At 43.6% G+C, this 18,313-nt stretch overlaps 1 protein-coding gene across 7 annotated transcripts in view; it reads right to left on the bottom strand.

Moving 5' to 3' along the window:
* The window catches only part of Cdk5rap2 (CDK5 regulatory subunit associated protein 2), a 174,140-nt gene that overhangs the window by 75,644 nt on the left and 80,183 nt on the right, over nucleotides 1–18,313 (bottom strand). For all 7 annotated transcript variants that reach the window (XM_029476180.1, XM_029476182.1, XM_021159965.2 and 4 more), the window contains exons 13-17: nucleotides 18,012–18,182; nucleotides 15,734–15,874; nucleotides 7,670–7,764; nucleotides 2,586–2,716; nucleotides 1,078–1,187 (exon numbers count right to left, since the gene is read on the bottom strand). In XM_029476180.1, coding sequence (XP_029332040.1) covers nucleotides 1,078–1,187; nucleotides 2,586–2,716; nucleotides 7,670–7,764; nucleotides 15,734–15,874; nucleotides 18,012–18,182 — 648 coding nt within the window. The remainder of the gene's footprint in view (nucleotides 1–1,077; nucleotides 1,188–2,585; nucleotides 2,717–7,669; nucleotides 7,765–15,733; nucleotides 15,875–18,011; nucleotides 18,183–18,313) is intronic.

Raw genomic sequence — 18,313 nt, 5'->3', positions numbered from 1 at the left:
GAAGACAGCACACAGTGCCTAAGCTCAGCCCAGTACTCCAAATCCAGGCCTAGGTCTTGCTAGGCCAAGTGCACAGGCAATTGAGCAGACTCATTTTGTTTCCTATGAGCTCCAAATGCCAACATCTAATAATTTTTCAAAAGGTTCTTAACCTTTAAAGAAAATTAAAAAGAAAAAAAAATCTACCTCATCTATGCACGTAGATGTGCAAGACTCAAAAGAGAAACAAAGCCCAGATCCATGGAGTGGAAGATAGCCAGTCAGTAAAGTGTCTGCCACACAAGCATGAGAATCTGAATTCATATACCCAGCACCCACATAAAAGCCTGGAAGCACATTGCGATAGGAGAGGAGGGAAGACAAGCTAACTCTTAGGTCTAGCTGCCCAGCAATCTAGTTAAATGAATGAGCTACAGGGTCAGTAAAAGACCCTGCTCAAAAAAATGAGGAGGAGAGTGATAGAGGAAGACACCCAACACCAATCTTTGGCCTACACACACACACACACACACACACACACACACACACTACCTATTCCTAACAATGATCCTTTGAGATATTATGCCACTTTAACCATATCTATAGACTGAAAACCTTGCATTTAAAAAAGATAGATGCAATGATCAAGCTTAAAACTACATTTGTTCAAATCTATGAGTTCCTGCTACATGTGCCAGGTCCTGGAAGGAAAGAAATAAAAACAACACTAAGACTATATTTAAGAGGCTCACCTTCCAGACATGTGGACACAAGTAACCAAATAGTCCCCAGTCAGTATGGAAGGAAATCAAGCAGTATAAGGTACAAGGAAGTGAATGAGTTGAGAAATGTGACTTGCTCATTGTAGGCAGTGGGCCACTTTTCTCAGGAAAGTGGGCCTGGGCTAAGGTATCCAGCCCAGAAATGAGAATCTACCCTGAGGAGCGCTGATAGCTCCATGCATGTAAGAAGCCATGCAGCAATTCCTAAAAGATACAGCAGGCAGGAAAGGAAAGAAGCTTGAGATCTGCATACTTCTGAGATCAGGAACCAAAGAGATAAGAACAGGCCCGAGAAGTGAACAGGTCGGGTCAATACCTTTTTCTTGAGTTCTTCTTGAGAAAAATGCTCCAATTGGAACTGATTGTGCTCTTCAAGGCAAATACTCAGATACGATGTTTGATCACTATAAAATGAAAACGGCTCTTCTGCACAAAATAAATAAATGAATGAATGAATGAATGAATGAGTAGGGTAGGGGACAGGTGAAATAAGACTAGAAACAGTTCCTCCCAAGGCTCTCCCCCATGTCTTTTACCCAAAGCAATTGCAAGGGGATGGGTTAGGGGAGCTGAAGCACACAGGAGTTAAAGCACAGCCTTCACAGCAAAAGTAACTACATGCTCACAAAGCTGATGTCTCAATGTGTGGCTTCATCTGGTCTGTAGGCTATTACTGTAGCCAATCCTGAATTTTAATTTGCCTAGCAAGTGCTGTACCTGGAGACCACTATCAATGGCACGAGTAAATGGTAATTTCAGTTCAAATAAGACTGGGACTGGCTTAGTTATGACTACACAGAATTTAGATGAGATCCCAAGCACAAACTTGAAGGTACATGAAAGTGGCTGATATACTTTTCCGGTCCCAGAGTTCCAGAGTTCTTTAGGAAGAGAGTATACACCGAATCTAAAACCTGCCTGCCTGCCAGTGGGAATACAAAAGGGTACCGGTTACTGGTGTGTTAGGGTCTGCTTCCCATGGCACACATTGCATTCTAATAGCGTGGGAAGAATCCGAGGCAGAGTACATTCACTGTATGAAGCACTACCACAGAGTCCTGTTTAATATACATGGCCAGGGGTGGTGTTCCTAGAACAGAGCACTGGACCTCCAATTAGTACATCCTGGGTCGGATGATGCAAATCAATGACTCCATGCCCAGCTCAGCTCAGCGCCTTCATCCATACAGGAATGTTAACACCTTCTCTGCCAAACTGGGTGACTGTGAGGAGCAGAGATGGAAAGGCAAGAGCCTAAAGCTGTGCACCTTATACCTAGAACAGGTTACAGAAAAGTCAACCACTACAGCAACAACCAGTTTCTACCACACATGCCAAGCACTGGGACTGGAGATGCAGAAAGGAACCAAGACACCAACCAGAATATAAGGTGCCCAATGCATAGTAAAACAGAGAACCCAGATGCACTGTGCTATCCCATGGTTCCTAGTCCTGGTGCCTCTGTACATGATTTTAACCCAGCAATCTTACTCAGTGTCTGTGTGGTCCTGCTCAATGGAGCTAAGGCAGGAAAAGTGCACTCAATGAGGATTGATTACCAGAGCCCCAGGTTATCTGGAGCTAGAATAGCAAATAATACACATAGGTGGGTGGGAGACAACCCAGCCATAGATCAATCCTCTACAGAATGAAGAGACTTTTAATGGCCCCTTCCTTTAGGAAGGCTGAAGCCCGGCAGATGCAGACTCAGTCAGTAGAGAGGATTCTGGAGACATTCTACCTCTGGTCTAGGGTTTCTTTATGTTCAGATAAGACACTTTGTGGAAAACAATCAACGGGAAAGGCATAGAAAGGAGCCTGTACCTTCTCGACTCCGGATCTCACTGAGCTGCTCCTGCAGGGCCTTCTGCAGGTTCCGATAGGCAAGTACGTCCTGCTCCAGCTGCTTCCGAAGGGCAAGGACCTCTTTCAGCTCAGCCTGCAGGTTACTGACACTTGGGAAAACCAGACACCAAAAATTGATTTATGCTTTCAGATACAAAGCCTAGCAAATCTGTGGTTTTTATGTCACATGTAGGTTTTTTTTTCTGGTTATAAAAGCAATCATGTTTATTACAAAAGAAAAGGTAACTATGGAGAAAATAAAAATTGCTATGATGCCCCCACTGATCAACACATGCTATCTCTTCTGAATCTTTTTCTCCACAAGTATTTCCACGAAATCTAAATGCTACTAGGTGTGCAGGGTAGAACTGTGTGTCCCTTGCTTAAATATTCACCCATATTTGTAAAGGTTTCTGGTAACCTTTTCAATGAGCACATCATTTCAGATCAGGTGACAGTTCTCCATTTACTTTGACTCACTCCTTGCTAATGTCTAATACAGGCACAGCAGGTAGAAAGCATCTCATTCTCTAGAATGCTCCACTGCTTCGACTAATGCCTTGAGAAGCCTTAGTGTATAGGAGGCTCTCTCACTCAGCATCCAGGCTTCAGAAGAGAGGGATCAGATCTAAAGATTATACTGGGGTGAGGGTCAGGAGGAAAGAAAAACTAAAGAAAGGTAAGTTCCACAGTAAGACAGAAGCAGACCAATTTATGGCCAATGGAATTTGATTGTAGTAACTCAACCAAACTGAAAGATGAACAGTCTGAATGCATTGTTCTGTAAGAGCAGGTATTGAGTTTCACATGTTGGTCAACACAGTACAAGAAACCCAGAACCCAGTGAGGACATAAAAAGGGTATGCCTCTTAGAGCTGCATTAATCGTGAGGAACTCTTCCCAAAGAAGTCCCTTCAGTGATGGCATGTTCTATACACTGTCTAATACAGCAGCCACTAGCTAATGTGCCTACTCAACATCTGAAATGGGGCTTAATGTACCAAGGAACTGAATGTTTAATGTTATTAAATTGAAAGTAAGTGTAAGTTTAAGTAATCGCATTGCTAATAGCTGTTCTTCTAGACGGTGCAGATCCAGAGAAAGGATTTGGACTTACATCCATGTGCAAGTGCCCCATGATCTGAATGGCACACATTCAGCTCTCAGGGGAGCATGGAGAGCGAGCTGACACCCTCAGCACAGACACCGTTCCCACTGTAGAGCTTTGAGCCTACTGGGTAGCTTGACATTCGGGTTACTTCCTTAAAGATGCTCAGCTATGCAGTGGATCAAAGCACAGGAACATTTTTAAAGCGAATCAGAAAGTTTCCTGCTTAAACACTAAGAAATATATCGCTCTCTTCCAGTGTCTGACATACAGTTCCCTGACAGGGTTCATCACTGCTCTGTAACTATCTGTAAAAATGTATAAATATATGGATTTTTCTGGGGCAAGGGCTCATAAGCTTTTATGTCACATTTTCCTAGAGTGGTTGGGAGCTGCTGCTGGGCTTTTGTGGGAAACAGACTCAAGCTCCACTTCTCCTCCAGCTCCATCAATGAAAACACACACACAAACCAACAGACATTGGAGGAAATGTGGTTTTCTGTTGATTCTTCCCTGCTTGTATGCTAAGGACAGTTCACTGTGAAGCAGCCTTCATGTGGCAGAAGGGCCTATGAAACTTGAACCTACCTCCCCTTCAAAATAATCATAAGGGTCCATTTGTTTGGCAGATGGAATTCCTTCCCTAGGTGTCACAGCACAGCACAGGTTTGCATGGGGCATGCTGCCGGGACATTTAACCAGGGAAGCTCCTCCCATTGGGCGGGGGGGGGGGGGGGCAGGCTACCCACTACACTAATGCCTCTGTTTCCTGACAGGGTGAGAAGTGCATAGCTGATGCTTCAGATCTCTCACGTCTGTTTTCCCAACCCCAGAGTCTCTGCGAGGTGTGAGAAACCAGTGGAACAAATGTGGGTTTGCTCAGAAAAAAAAACAAGCACTGTGCGTTCTTCTTGGAACAAAGTGGCAGAATGGAATGGCCAGGAGGAGAAATACGAGTTTCAAAGGAGGACAGTGCCGCTAACCAGCTCTACAGCACTAGGCCAGTCCAGTAAGCTGCCTCAGTTACAAAATGAGACAATTACCACGTTCCAGTGAGTTGGTTTTGGGGCTTAAATGAGATATTATATGAGGAAGCTTGGTATACGCTCAGCAAACATCATTACCATTTCTTATTCATGTGATGACCCAAAGTCCCCCCCCCCCCACACACACACACACTCCTTGGGAATTGCAATAGGTATTCTCATCTAGAGAGAATTTTGCACCCATTGAAGATATTTAGGACTATCTGGAGACAGTTGTGGTTGCCGTAACTATACCTGGATAGAGCAGTATGGCACCAGGCAGCAGGCAGAACTAGGAATATTATCATCATCCTACAGTATATAGGATAGCCGCTGTAGACTACATACATCTAGCCCCAAATATTCCCATACTGCTGAGGTAAACAACAACTGAAGTCACCTCTGGTTGAAAGAACATTTCAGCAAGGGCCTCAGCATAGATCCTAGAAGGTCTAAGCTCTGATCATTCTTCACTGCAATATGGAACTAAAGTCATCAGCTTCTGAGTACTGCCAAGCTCAAATGACCAGGCTCATGATGGCTATCCCTCCCTTTCTCACTTTAATCACAAGCATGCCCTCAGAGGACACTACCTTTCTGACATTTCCAGAGTGAGAAGTATTAAGCTACAAAGAGGAACTCAACTGGCTCTCATCCATAATTTTGTCTTCTATGTTCACCAAGGTCTGAGCATCCAAAATCCCATAGCTATCTATCTGCAGCTAGGACAGGGAGACTGGGCTTTTGATGCTATTACTAATAAATGCTGAGAGCTTCATGACTACCAGACAGCATTAAAATTTATACAGCATCATCCTCATGCTTCAGATACTCTTATTGTTTTAAGATGCTATGACTAAGGCAGCATATAGAAGAGTTCATTGTGACTTACAGTTTCAGAGAATTTGAGTCTATAGTCATCATGGCAGGGAGAATGGCACTGGGACATGTCCAGAGCTTATTTCTTGATACACAATCACATGTCACGGAGCTGACGGTGAAAGGTGTGGGCTTTTGAAACCTCAAACCCCACATGTCGTAATGAACCTCCTAATCTTTCTAAAACAATTCCAGCAACAGGGAGGAACCAAGTACTCAAATACATGAGCCTATAGAGGCCTTCTCATTTGAACTATTTCATGCTATGTAACAATGTTATCGAGGCTGGAAGACAGGAGGTGGATAGGGAAGTAGACAGGTAAGTATGATGTGGAGGTAGGTAAGTTGGGAGGACGGTAAGGAAGGAAGGAGGAAGGGAGGTAAGTAGGAAAGCACAGATATTAGTTGGAATAGGCAAGGATTAGGTAAGGAGTGGGCAGGCCAGCCCTTCACCACATTACAAACACACGAACTGAGACTCAGGGTGAGAGGTGGAACCCAAAAGCTTGGACCTGTTAAGTGCTGGAGCTGGGATGTGAATCCAGGTCCACGGATGAATATTAAACATTTTAAGCATCCTTGTTCATTAGCTACAGCCTTGGCCCTCTTGAGTCTCATTTATGTTTTTATTCATTAGGAAGAAGCTTACAAAACTAGGAACCATTCAGATGCTGAGAGTGCTCGAGAGAAACTACATCCAACCCTTAAAGCCCCACTGAGCACAGCGTCTACTCGGGATCCTGTCAGAGATATTATACAATGAAAGAAAAATGTCTCTCCCCCTTGAGCTTCCATGCTGGACTCCATGCCTTCCTCACAGTGAAATGGCCAGGCTTCCTGAGATATGTCCACACAGCCCAGCTCCATTAGCATATTTTCTGCCTTCTCTAAACTCATTTCAGATCTAAAGTCTGAAAATTACTTCATAACCTGGAAGATCAGTGCTGGAGGAGGGGCATTCCTAAACAGAGCAGTCCCTTAGCACCTGCTCTGCCATGCCTGGGGAACTGGTCCCTGCAGATAGAGAATCCTGCTCTGAGAGAAGGGGTGGTGGCACAGTGAGGACTTGGGGACCAGATGAGCCTCCTGACTTGGGCTACTTCTGAAGGGGGATTTTAAGACAGAGCAGGGAGACACCGGCCCATTAGAGCAGGGAACAGCAGGGCATGGCAGAGGCAGGTGCACATAGGCTAGGGAATATTGAAGAGTCCAGTGTGGGAAGAGCAAAAGGCATAGGTAAAAGAAAAAGAAGGGTCATGCTTTTAACTATGGAAATTTGGGGATATACTCAGAAAAGGGCAAACTAAAATAATGAGTCCTTTTTCCACCTCTCTGCTCCACAGACAAATAACCAGGAAGCTATGGCCAATCTTGCTCCATCACAATCACCACCCACTTCTGTTTCTCTATTATTTGGAAATGAATAATAGATACCATCATCTTTCAATTATAACTATCCTGAGTAAAGACCAATTATTTACAGAAGCGCAAACAGAGGTCAGAATAGGCTACCTACTGGGGACACAGAGGTGGAGCTAGGGGCAGGAGGCCAACAGGAATACCACTGGATTCAGCTGACCGTCCTCACCATCCTGCAACAACACTAAATCATTTTAGCAATTCTACAGACATAAGTCACTCAAAGGCATGGAGATATGGCTAGGTCCCAGGGATCTGCCAACACCAGTGTGACCTTGGACAAGTCACCTAACCTTTCTTGGTTTCAAGCGATCACATGCAATGGGTATAACATTGGTATTTTCCTCATGCAACAGCTATGAGAATCATCTGAGAGTAGACACATAAAGCAACTTCCTAAATACACAATAAAGAATTGAATCTCAGAGCAAATGTTCTATTTTAATGCTAATTTTGTTGTTCTAAACAGTCAATTCTTGATTGAAAATAGGTATATCTGACCATTAAAAGAGGTGTTCACTAGCTAACTACTTTAAAGGATTGCTATGATGGGTGGGGCTTTTCCTGCTCAGAAACCAGCAGTACTTATCAGGAAGTATGTGTGGCTGTAGTGTCTGAAGAGAATCACTTACCTGTCTGTGTCCTGAGTCTTTGCCAGATGGGCATAGATGTTCTGTTCTGCTTTTAAGTCCCCAGTCAACCCTTCATACTCTGATTGTTGCTTTTCCTGGAAATGACAACGGGCATCTGACATTAGGGGCAGAAGCCAAGGAAGATGGCTTGCCATTATGCAAACACATGTGGCTAGCTCTGGATTTTTAAAACCACAGACTACAGGCTCTGAGCCAGACTCGGGCTCAAGCCATAGTAACACAGCACCACCTGCAGGAGGAGACAGGAATGACAGTCTCCATACTTCCCAGAAGGCCATCATGGGTGTTGCTATTGGGAGGTAGTACATGTTTCTTTGAGACATGGGGTGGTGAATGCTCCTAGAGTAATTGAGGGTGCACCCTTAATAGGAACTGTAGAACCTCACCCCTTCTCACTTTTGCTTCCTAGACCTGAAGTGAGCAGTTCTTCTACCAGGTGTTCCCCTTCATTGCTTTCCCAACACAACCTAACAGCCCAAGCCTGGGCTGCAACCTCCAAAACTGTACACTAAACCAAGCCTTTTCCCTGTATAAGTTATCTTGTGTGTTTCATAATAGTACTATGAAGCTAACTAATACTCAACACAAAGTAGAAAGTCATGTTCCCAATACCCAAAAGCTGTTTGTGAAATATCCTCAAAGCCACCGGATTCACCCATCCCTCTGATTTCATGACACTCTAGCAATGCCTCGCTACACTTTCTGATGCTCCACAGAAAACCTTACAAACCTGAAACAAAGGACATATAGGAGAGTGAAGAGTGAGTGGCATCTGAGAGGTGTCTAGAACAGTGAGGACAGAGGCTGGGCTGGACCACTGCTAATTAGTATAGCCTTGGGAAATCAGACTGTAAACCTAGGCTTAGCATCTCTGTTATGAAAATAGGGGTACAGTTTGGCGGTTCCCCACTCATAAATGTTACTTTGCCATCAAATTAAATTCTGGTGCAGCCAGTTAGCAGTTTGGGGATTTGAAAAGTTGCTAATTAATAGTTTGGGCATTCCCACCTAAAAATCAATGGGTAATGACTATCACTTCTTGAAATTATGGAGATTAAGATTAAATTATGCTAAGGAACTAGAGACATATGGAGAAACAGCTAACTCCAGTACTCAACAGATACAAAAAAAAATCAAAGACATGATGTATCCCCAGCATTCTGTCATGCCAAAAGATGCATGCTGTAAGATCTGAGCCCTGACTGCCAGAGCCTCTGCAAGAGGACAAAATAGAGGTGCAGGGTATCAAACAGAGTTTCAGTTATACAAGTAAGTCCCAGAGATGTAGTGCACAGCAAGATGACCAAGGTGAACAACTGAGTCCCATATACTTGACATCAGCTAAAAAACAAACAAACAAACAAACAAAGAAAAACAAACAAAAAAAGAAACCATGGGGAAAGGTAACAGTGTGAGGCGATGAATGTGTTAATTATCTTGTTTATGGTGATTATTTCACAATAGCTAACTGTATAACTTTAAGTGTGTGTCTGTATGTGTGACACTGTGGTATGTGTGCATGTGCCTCTGTGTGTTATTGGTACTAAAGACTGAACCCAGAGAATTGGGTATGCTAGTCAAGCACTCCATGTGGCAGTAAATTACATCCCAGCTACCACATCCTGATGTTTGTCAATTATAATCCGACAAAGCTGGCTGACAGATAGACAGACAGACAGATGATGTCTGAATGAATAATGATGAAAACTTGCCCAGAAGTTACAGAAGTCATTTTAAAGCTCTTACTAGCCAAACATGAGAAAATTTAACATCAAAATAATTATATTACAAAGTCCAAAACTGATACAAACAAATACATGAGAAGAGGCTTTGTTTTATAGTAAAATGGTTTATTAATACCTATGGGAAGAATGATGGGATCAGAAAGCCTATCCATTTGGCAACCATCATGGTAATAAACAATTCAGGCAACAGACATGAAAGGATGCTAAACCTGGATGGTGAGTCTCTGAATATTAAGCAATTTACAGACACCACCCCTAAACTCTTCTATAGTACACAGAAAAAAAAAAAGGGCAACTGGATAGTCAGGAGCCTGAAGACACAGTCTTTTTGAATATATCAAAGCCAGCACAGCTAGTAACTAGACACACGGACTTTGTAGCGTAAAACAAGAGAGACTTGTGAACACAGCATCGCCACTATGATACTTCTACAAAAGATGCACCAACCAAATCAAATCACCAAACACACAGCAAGCAGGCCCACATGAAGAGCATGGTAACTGTTCTGCACAGTTCAAACGGCCAGGGTCATGGGACTAAAGAATCAAGACTGAAAATCTCAAGATGGGATTCCAAATCAGAGCTTTGTGCGAAGCATTCCTGAGACAGCCGATGAACTGTGACTAAGCCTGAGACTTAGATGGCAGTGAGGGGTCTATACTCATTTCCTGCTATGGTAGCTAGATGAATGTTAGGGAAATATCCCATTCATGGAAAAGTGAAGGCTGCTGCTCAGTCTTCTCAACCTCACTAACACAAAGAGGGTGCATACACAAATATGATCAGAGAGCACAGCTGCATCTTCTGTTCGCTAACCTCTAATTGAAACTACCATCTTTCTATTGCAGTTGCCATATGAGCATTAAGGCTAGCTCTATACACTGCCAGCTAAAATTGGTTATTTGTAAGTGCCAAAGAGATTTCAGAACATTTATTCTTCTTACTACTTCAAAGCTGCTGTCACTATCCTCACTGTTAAATTTTATTATTTAAATATATTAATTAAAGATATCATTTCTCTGAAAATTTTTTATACTTTGATAACTGAATTTCAATATATTGGTTCACCTCATAAGCCAATGCACGTGTAAAGTCTGTGCATTTAACCCTTTTATTTTCTAGGATATGGGTCTTTTTATTTACACTGGACTGCCAAAGAAACGCAGTGGGCAAAAGGCTAAGCACCTTAGGACCAAAGAGAACAGTGCTGCTCTTCCAACCTCAGCAAAGATGCTAATCACCAGGTAGATATCCAACTGTAAATCACACTACAGGCCACTGGCCCAAGTATTCCTAAATGCTTCTGCATTCAACAGTGCCCCATGGGGTTCTCTCAGAGCTTGCCTGTACACAAGCACTAGAAAGGACATCAAGACAAGGAAAGCCACCAAGTCTTTGATGTAGTCAGTGTATCTTGTCTCACAGTACACCATTTCTGTCTTTCCCATTACCAGCTATGCCGACTTCATAGGCTAGTTATGATAAATACTCTATAAGTAGTCTCTCATTGACTCTGAATACAACTGTGTGTAGAGATGACACCCTTCCCCCAATTCTAGAAATGAAGACATAGGGAAGGTGATCAACATCAGAATCATGAGCTCCGCATGGGCTCCTCAGCACATCCATACCTGTCTCAGGAGGTTAAAAGACGTAAATGAATTAACCAATGCATGATGCCTGGTGTGGAGTGGACACTTGGTGTCGCCCTAAGTACCATGCTCTGGAGCTGTGCTATATACTTGATAAAAATCCTGGACAGTTATAATATATGGAGTACTATATCAATCCGCTCAGTTGTGAGTCAGTCCACTTCACTGATAATCAGCAGTTAGCATATGGACTTGTATGTGATGTTAAAGTTAACCAAGGGTTAAAAAAATAGAGCAAAAAAATGGAATTCTAGTGTAGAGAATTTCAGTAGTACAGGCTCTGAGCCACAAGAACTGGCATGTCAAGGCCCCAATTCCCAAGCCAGCTCTCCTCTCCTCTTTTTCCTGGCAGCCCACCACACTCCTTAGCTTGTCTTCATTCTTTTTCTCTGCCTTCCATCTCTGGGATCTCAGACAATCCTCCCCATGTCTCAAAGTCCCTCAGAGACCTCAGAGATGGAGAGACATTGCTTATCACTCTCCAGTGACACTCCAGTGCACTTCATAGGCTCTTCTCTAGCTCCATCTCGAAAGGAGTCTTCTCTAGCCAAGAAAGATGCCCTCCTCTGGTCCTGAAGCACCCATTCACTTTCACCCAGAGCTTCCGTGCCAACCACCTGTTCAGTCTGAGCAATGCATATAGCAGTTATCCTAAACCAGGCCTGGTGTCTGGCACAAATCAAATCCTGCCATAAACACTCGCTGAACTGATGATTAAATAGGTAAGAGGGGAACACAGGGACTGATATGAATCTTAAGAGCAGAGATTCCTGTGGATATTTTGCATAATGGAAGTCAGAGTGAGTCAACGTCTTCCTAGAAGCAAATTGCTCACCCATGTTAAATAAATGAACTCTTCGGAGCCATTTGCGTCCCATTTCATCAATCACCTATTCCCCTGCGCTGACTCATGCCCCATTAGAATGAAGTCATTTGGCTCCTTCAGCAGAGCTGACAGCCAGTAGATTTCCTTGGCACAGAAGAGAGCTAGGCTGCCTGGGGATGGTGGGCAGTGAAGCACCCTCCCCAACAGCATCTCCAATCACGGAACAGCTCAACAGGAGGTCTCTCAGCACAGACATTTGGCACTGCGCCTGGCACACACCTTCATGTGTGGCTCTGCAGTGCATCCTCCACAGTCCTAGGAGTGATCACCCACTCACCACTATCAGAATGTGCTAGAAACATAACAGCATCCACAGGCAGACACTGCTCTCTGTGAGCAAGGTCCTGAGCCCTTATTAAACCAGCACAACTGTCTCTTGAGCATTCTAAGATTTAGACAGAGACATCTCACACCCATTTAGGAATGGTGGTGTCTACACTAAGTCAAAGTCTTTTGTCCTCAAGTCAATGGCAGTCCCTTAGGTTTCCCACAGCCATCCACATGGTACCTATGAGAACCTTCAGTTTGTTCCCAATCCAAGTCACTCTTCATAGCTGCTGAACTCAAACTATTCTACGCTAGCTTCCAGAGCATTCAACCCAGAGCAAACTTACAAGCTTGTCTTTATTATCTCTAATCCTCTGAGAAGGACAGATTAGAATCTGCCTCAAAGACTAGGAAGGCACATTTTAGAGAGATCTGGTGACTTGACAAAGGCCAGAGATCTTAAGTAGCATGACTGACATCATGCACCCAACAAGGACGGGGCACTTTCTGCCATGGGTTTCAGAATGACTTCAAGAAAACACATGTACAGTGCAGACCACAATCTGAAGAGACAGCAGACCAGTAAAGAGAAGGCTTAATGCATCACTTCCTGCTAATCAGGGCAATTTGGTGACCTGGTAGATGGATGGGGCCCATTTCAGCAACGGTGTCACAACCCTGCAACAAAGACATCTATTTTAATACTCACAAAATGCAGCCGCATATCCCATCCAGGTCAACAACAAAGTTAGAAATCACGCCTGTGGCAAGTCACATATAGCCAGAGAACTTCACACCCTCTTCTTCAGTTCCCTGATCACCTAAGCATTAATTCTCGAGATCACACATGCTTAGCAGGAACAGAAACACTACCACAGCCCTGAGCTCTTTGTAAAAATGGGCAGAGGATAAATCCTAAATCAACATGAAATGGCCAAGGGCATAGAGAAGAAATCCACATTTTCTACACAGAAAGAACAACCATTTTAAAAGCAAACTTTTCTTAAGGGAATAGAGCAGAGACAGTAAGGCTATAACAGCCAGGAGTTCTGAAATTGACACCCAAAAACTTACAACTCTCAAGTGTAATTTACAATCCCTTATCTGCAATTTGCAATTAGCCCTGCACAACAGAATTATACCCTTTGCCAAATATTTCAGCATTTTGCACAATAATTTAAAAATTGCCAAGATGTGGATACTGCCACATGTCCATGCAATGTCCTGGTATCCATGATTATACGAGGGACAGATATTACTCAGCACAAAATAAATTAATTAATCAAATATTAAAATATTCAACCTGCTTCATAAGATCATAAACATTCTGATCAATGAACTATACAGAACTAAAACGCTATTCCAAAAGCAAAGTTTAATAAGTACATGATGTAAATCAGTGAAGATCTGTTCTCTAAACTACCTTGCTTGGATTTCTACTGTTACAATGAAGCACCATGACTAAAAAAGCAAGTTGGGGAGGAAAGGGTTTAATTGGCTTACACTTCCTTGTGGATTACACTTGTAGTTCATTATTGAAGGAACCAAGGCCAGGATTTTAAATAGGGCAGTGACCTGGATGCAGGAGGTAGTGGAGAGGCCATGAAGGGGTGCTTCTTACTGGCTCACCTCCCAAGGCTTGCTCAGCCTGCTTTTTTATAGAACCGAGGACCAGCAACCCAGGGATAGTACCACCCAGAACGGGCTGGGCCCTCCTCCATCAATAACTAATTAAGAAAATATCCTACAGCTCGATCTTATGGAGGCATTTTCTCAATTCAGGTTCCTTCCTTTCAAATGACTCTAGCCTGTGTCATGTTAACATAAAATTAGCCAGGACATTACCTGACCTAAACTGTTTAGTTTCAAAACAGGCTACCTTTTTACAGGGCCTGTGCACCTCAACAGTTCCACGAACTTTGGTCCAAATTAAAAAAAAAAAAAAATCAACAACAACAACAAAACATTGACTAAGACTTAGTTCTTGGACTGTTCATCAAGCCATGCCCAGGACCGGGTCTGTCAGTGCAGCACCATGAAAGTACTGTCTGTCAAAACATCTCTGTACTCTACTGGAAAACAAATCCCAGTCTACCCATCTACTACAACCACCACAGCCTCCCCATGGACCTATAACTGTCCCCTCTACAATTGGAGAACTGTAGGATGTTATGGCACAAGAGCACAAGGGCAGCCTCCAGCTCTTTGCCAGCCTAAGGTCTACATCTGCCCTGATGGATGTCCATGCTCTCCAGTTTGTTCATTATTGTGAGAAACACCTTTTACAAAACCACAAGTCACAATCAATCATTCATCAGAGGACTAATTTGCCTAATTTTAAAAAGGTTTAAAGAACCTGACCTATAGTTGACATCTTTTCTTTTGCACACAGGCTGCCATACTGCATCGTTCATATCATCACTCAATGAACATTTCCAGAGCCAAATATAGGGCTGAGCACTGGATTTAGAGATAAGCTCCAGTTTCCACTCCTGAAGTGCCTGTCAGAGGTGCTGCACCTGGCCCAGGAGAGGAGAAGCAGAAGGATGGGGCCAACAAGAGCAACTAGAGGAGGAGTGTGCTACAAAAGAGGGGCCAGTAGAGTGCTGTAGGATCAGGGAAAGTAACCCTAGACAGGTGTCTGCAGGGAAACTCAGGGCTTAAAAGATAAACAAAATACCACCAAGGCAGGTAGGGAAACATAAGCAAAGGCACACCGGGACACCAACTGTGCTTTCAGGCATCAGAAAGCTCTCCAATGCATTCAGAGCAATGAAGACAGTTACTATAACTATCTATGCTCACCCTAGGCTCTGAATAAGGACACAGAAACTTATATTTATTATGAGATTTTGGCAGTATAGCTAGGCTGGAGAGTCAAGTTGGAACTTTTAAGGCTGAAAGAGTAGTTAGGTGAGAACCAAAAGCCAGAGGCCAGCTAGACAGGGATGAAGAAGCAGGTACCAGGGCGAGATTAAGATGGACAGGTAACAGGCTACAGGGTGGGATCTAGGCTAAGCCAATATTGTCCTGTTAGAATAACTAAAAATCTGGAGAGCTACAATGTCCAAAGCTCATAATTAATAATGCTCTGTGTCCTTATTCAGAGCAAGGGTGGACAAAGACAGCTATGGTAGATTAGACCAACAATGTGGGACCAGTTGAGGAAGTGCCAGCATTTCAGCAGGACAACTTTCTTACTGCTTATGATCCAACATTTCTCAAGAGATGACTTTTGATGGAACAGATACCAGGCTACTCTCCCCGCAAGGTGGGATTGCTCGGTTTCAAGTGCACAGCAAACAGGAATGCCCAGACAAAGGGTACTAATTTGCAGAGCTGCTAGACAAACCCCCTCCCTCCCACCTGTTGCAAGCTCAATTATCAGCAGGAAGGCACTGGAGAGTCTCTAGATCAAAGAAACTTATCAAACAAGTTTCAGAAAAGAAGATGAATACATTCACGTGTGAACACCAATTTCAGTCAAGCTTGCCTTGGAGAAGATGAGTTTGCTGTCTGGTGACTGCTGAGAACACTTTTCTGTTATTAAGCCATCGCTCCCAAACTTGAGCTCCTCTGTAGTCATTAAATAGCAGTTCTGCTGTATTGCTTCCAAATCTTTTTCATTGGATTTCTAAGGAAATGAAACAAATCATAAGAAAGTTTTCATCAAGAAAAGAATATGAAGAGATTTTTCTTAAACTCTTTTAGGGGAGATATCTTATTTTATCACATAGTCCTTATGTCCCCGAAATAATTCCATCATCCTAAAATATCAGGCAACCAACAGAGCTGGGATGCAATGTCATCTGCATATTACTACCATGTGAGAGCAAGCAGAATGCCAACAATGTGGCAGAGGATGGTGGCTGTCCAGGAACTGACACTACTTACCACAGAGACTGTCATTAAGTGAACTGGTTCCATCCCTGGGACTACCCTGCTCCCGGAATGACCCCTGGATCATTTCCCAGCTAGTTAACATGATGGGCAAGTAGAGGGCTTACATATTTAAGTAGTCTTACAGGGAGATGTATGGGGCCAAAAGAGCCATGGCACCAGGAGCAGCCCCTGAGCAAGAGTGTGTTGAGGCATGTCCAAACCTAGGAAATCTTGTCCTGAGATGGGCAGGAATAGGATGGCTCCCCCACTGCCCCGAGTCTGCATGTCATGGTGTACAAGCCCTGTGCTCCCCGCCCCTTGCCTCACCAGAAGACGTTATGTTGCCAATAGTTGGGTGAAACTTCCTTTTCCCTCATAACGGCATGTCCAGAAGCATCTGGAATTCCTCCTCATGCAAATGAGGCATCCCCAACATCTTGGTTCTGGCCAATGATGTAAACTCATCCCAATAGACTCTACTCACCCCCCAAAATATTTAAATAGCCTTTGCTGCCCCCAAATAAACTGAACCAGTTGTCTGAAGAACTGTTGTGTGTGTGTTCTTTGCTTATGCACTCATCGCTGACCTGATGCCACCTGGCTAAGCTTCTCTTCCTCCAGTCCAGCCCAGTGCACAAAGGACCCAGCTACCCCTGGGGGAGACGCAGATATGGGCCTGCAGAGATGTACAAGTGAAAACTAGCTGTTCGATTGAAGAAATTTCATTGGCTGGCATCCTTCACTCTACTTCCCTCTAGGAGGACTCTCCTGGTTGGGGTCTGCACACTCCACTCACTTCTTTCCCTTCAACTGCCACTTCTGCTTTTAGCTGCCTCCAACGATGCCCAGGACAGCACTTCTTGGCTGTCGATCCCTCAGAAATCTCTTGTTGGAGACAAAGAGAGGGTTACCCATACCTGCCCAGAATCATAGCTAAGTCTCCTATTTTCAAAGGTACTGGCCACATCTTATATCTGCTGAGCCATTATTTTGGATGAAACCTATTTTAGTTCAATTCTTATTGACTTTTCTTTACTATGTGCCATAGTAGCAAAACTAAATTCTGTGCAGTTCCCACTCATATAAACAGAACACCCAAAATTTTGTTAACTTACAGCTTCTGCTGCACATTGCTCCTACTTAGCACTGTGGGCTTACACATCCCTACTCCCCAACTCTTGTTTTAGTGGGGTTTCAGGAGTAGGAGGCACTGCTAAATATGTGGATTTAATCCCCCACAGTTACCTGGATAGAATCTCAGGAATTCACTATGTGGCCAATAAGAAGTGAGTTCCAAAACTAAACAGGAAGCCGGGCGTGGTGGTGCACGCCTTTAATCCCAGCACTTGGGAGGCAGAGGCACATGGATTTCTGAGTTCGAGGCCAGCCTGGTCTACAGAGTGAGTTCCAGGACAGCCAGGGCTACACAGAGAAACCCTGTCTCAAAAAAAAAAACAAAAAACAAAACAAACAAACAAAAAAAAACTAAACAGGAAAAGAAATGGGCAAAAGAGTGTGGAAATGCTTGCCCTCAGTGAGTGGGCTCGGCAGGAGCAAATCCAGCCATGGATCTATCATTTATTGTGGGACCAGGGTAAGCATTCCCTTCTGACCTTGTTTCCCCTTCTATTTGGCAAAAGGTAGTTCTAAGTGCCACAAGGAGAGCCATGAAGTCTGTAACGGGGCAGTAATGGACCATGTATCGAATCCCAATACTCCAAAGGCGGAGGCAAGATCAGAAACTAAACTTATCCAGCTACACAGTGAGTTTGAAACCAGCCAGGCAACATGAGACTCTGTGTCAAGGTAAAAGTTTGTGGAGTTCAGAGTAAACTACTAAATTGAGAGAAGACTTACATGTGAAAGGAAAAGAAATCATGGCATGGTACCTGAAGCAGCAGGTCCTCCTGACTGTCACTGCCTGTCACACTTCTGAGCACTTGTTCTTGAGTATGGAACTTTGTCTTGCTTTCACCTGGAAGACTCTTGTAATGCTTCTCCACAGCCTTCTCTCTCTCACTCACTTCCTTGCGTAGTTTCTCAACTTCATTTCTAAGGTCCTAGAGTAAGAAAAAGAAGAGAAATGAGATTCAGTTGACAAAGAGTTCCAGGGGACAATTTGTCCCTAGCCTCACTTCCCAAGTTCGGATGAGAACAAACTGATCAGTGTATTTAACAAAGACAGGCTTCT

Source organism: Mus caroli, unplaced genomic scaffold (assembly GCF_978045245.1).
Source record: "Mus caroli unplaced genomic scaffold, Mus_caroli_1 scaffold_6, whole genome shotgun sequence".
Lineage (NCBI taxonomy): Eukaryota > Metazoa > Chordata > Mammalia > Rodentia > Muridae > Mus > Mus caroli.
This window is presented reverse-complemented; position numbering and strand designations above follow the sequence as displayed.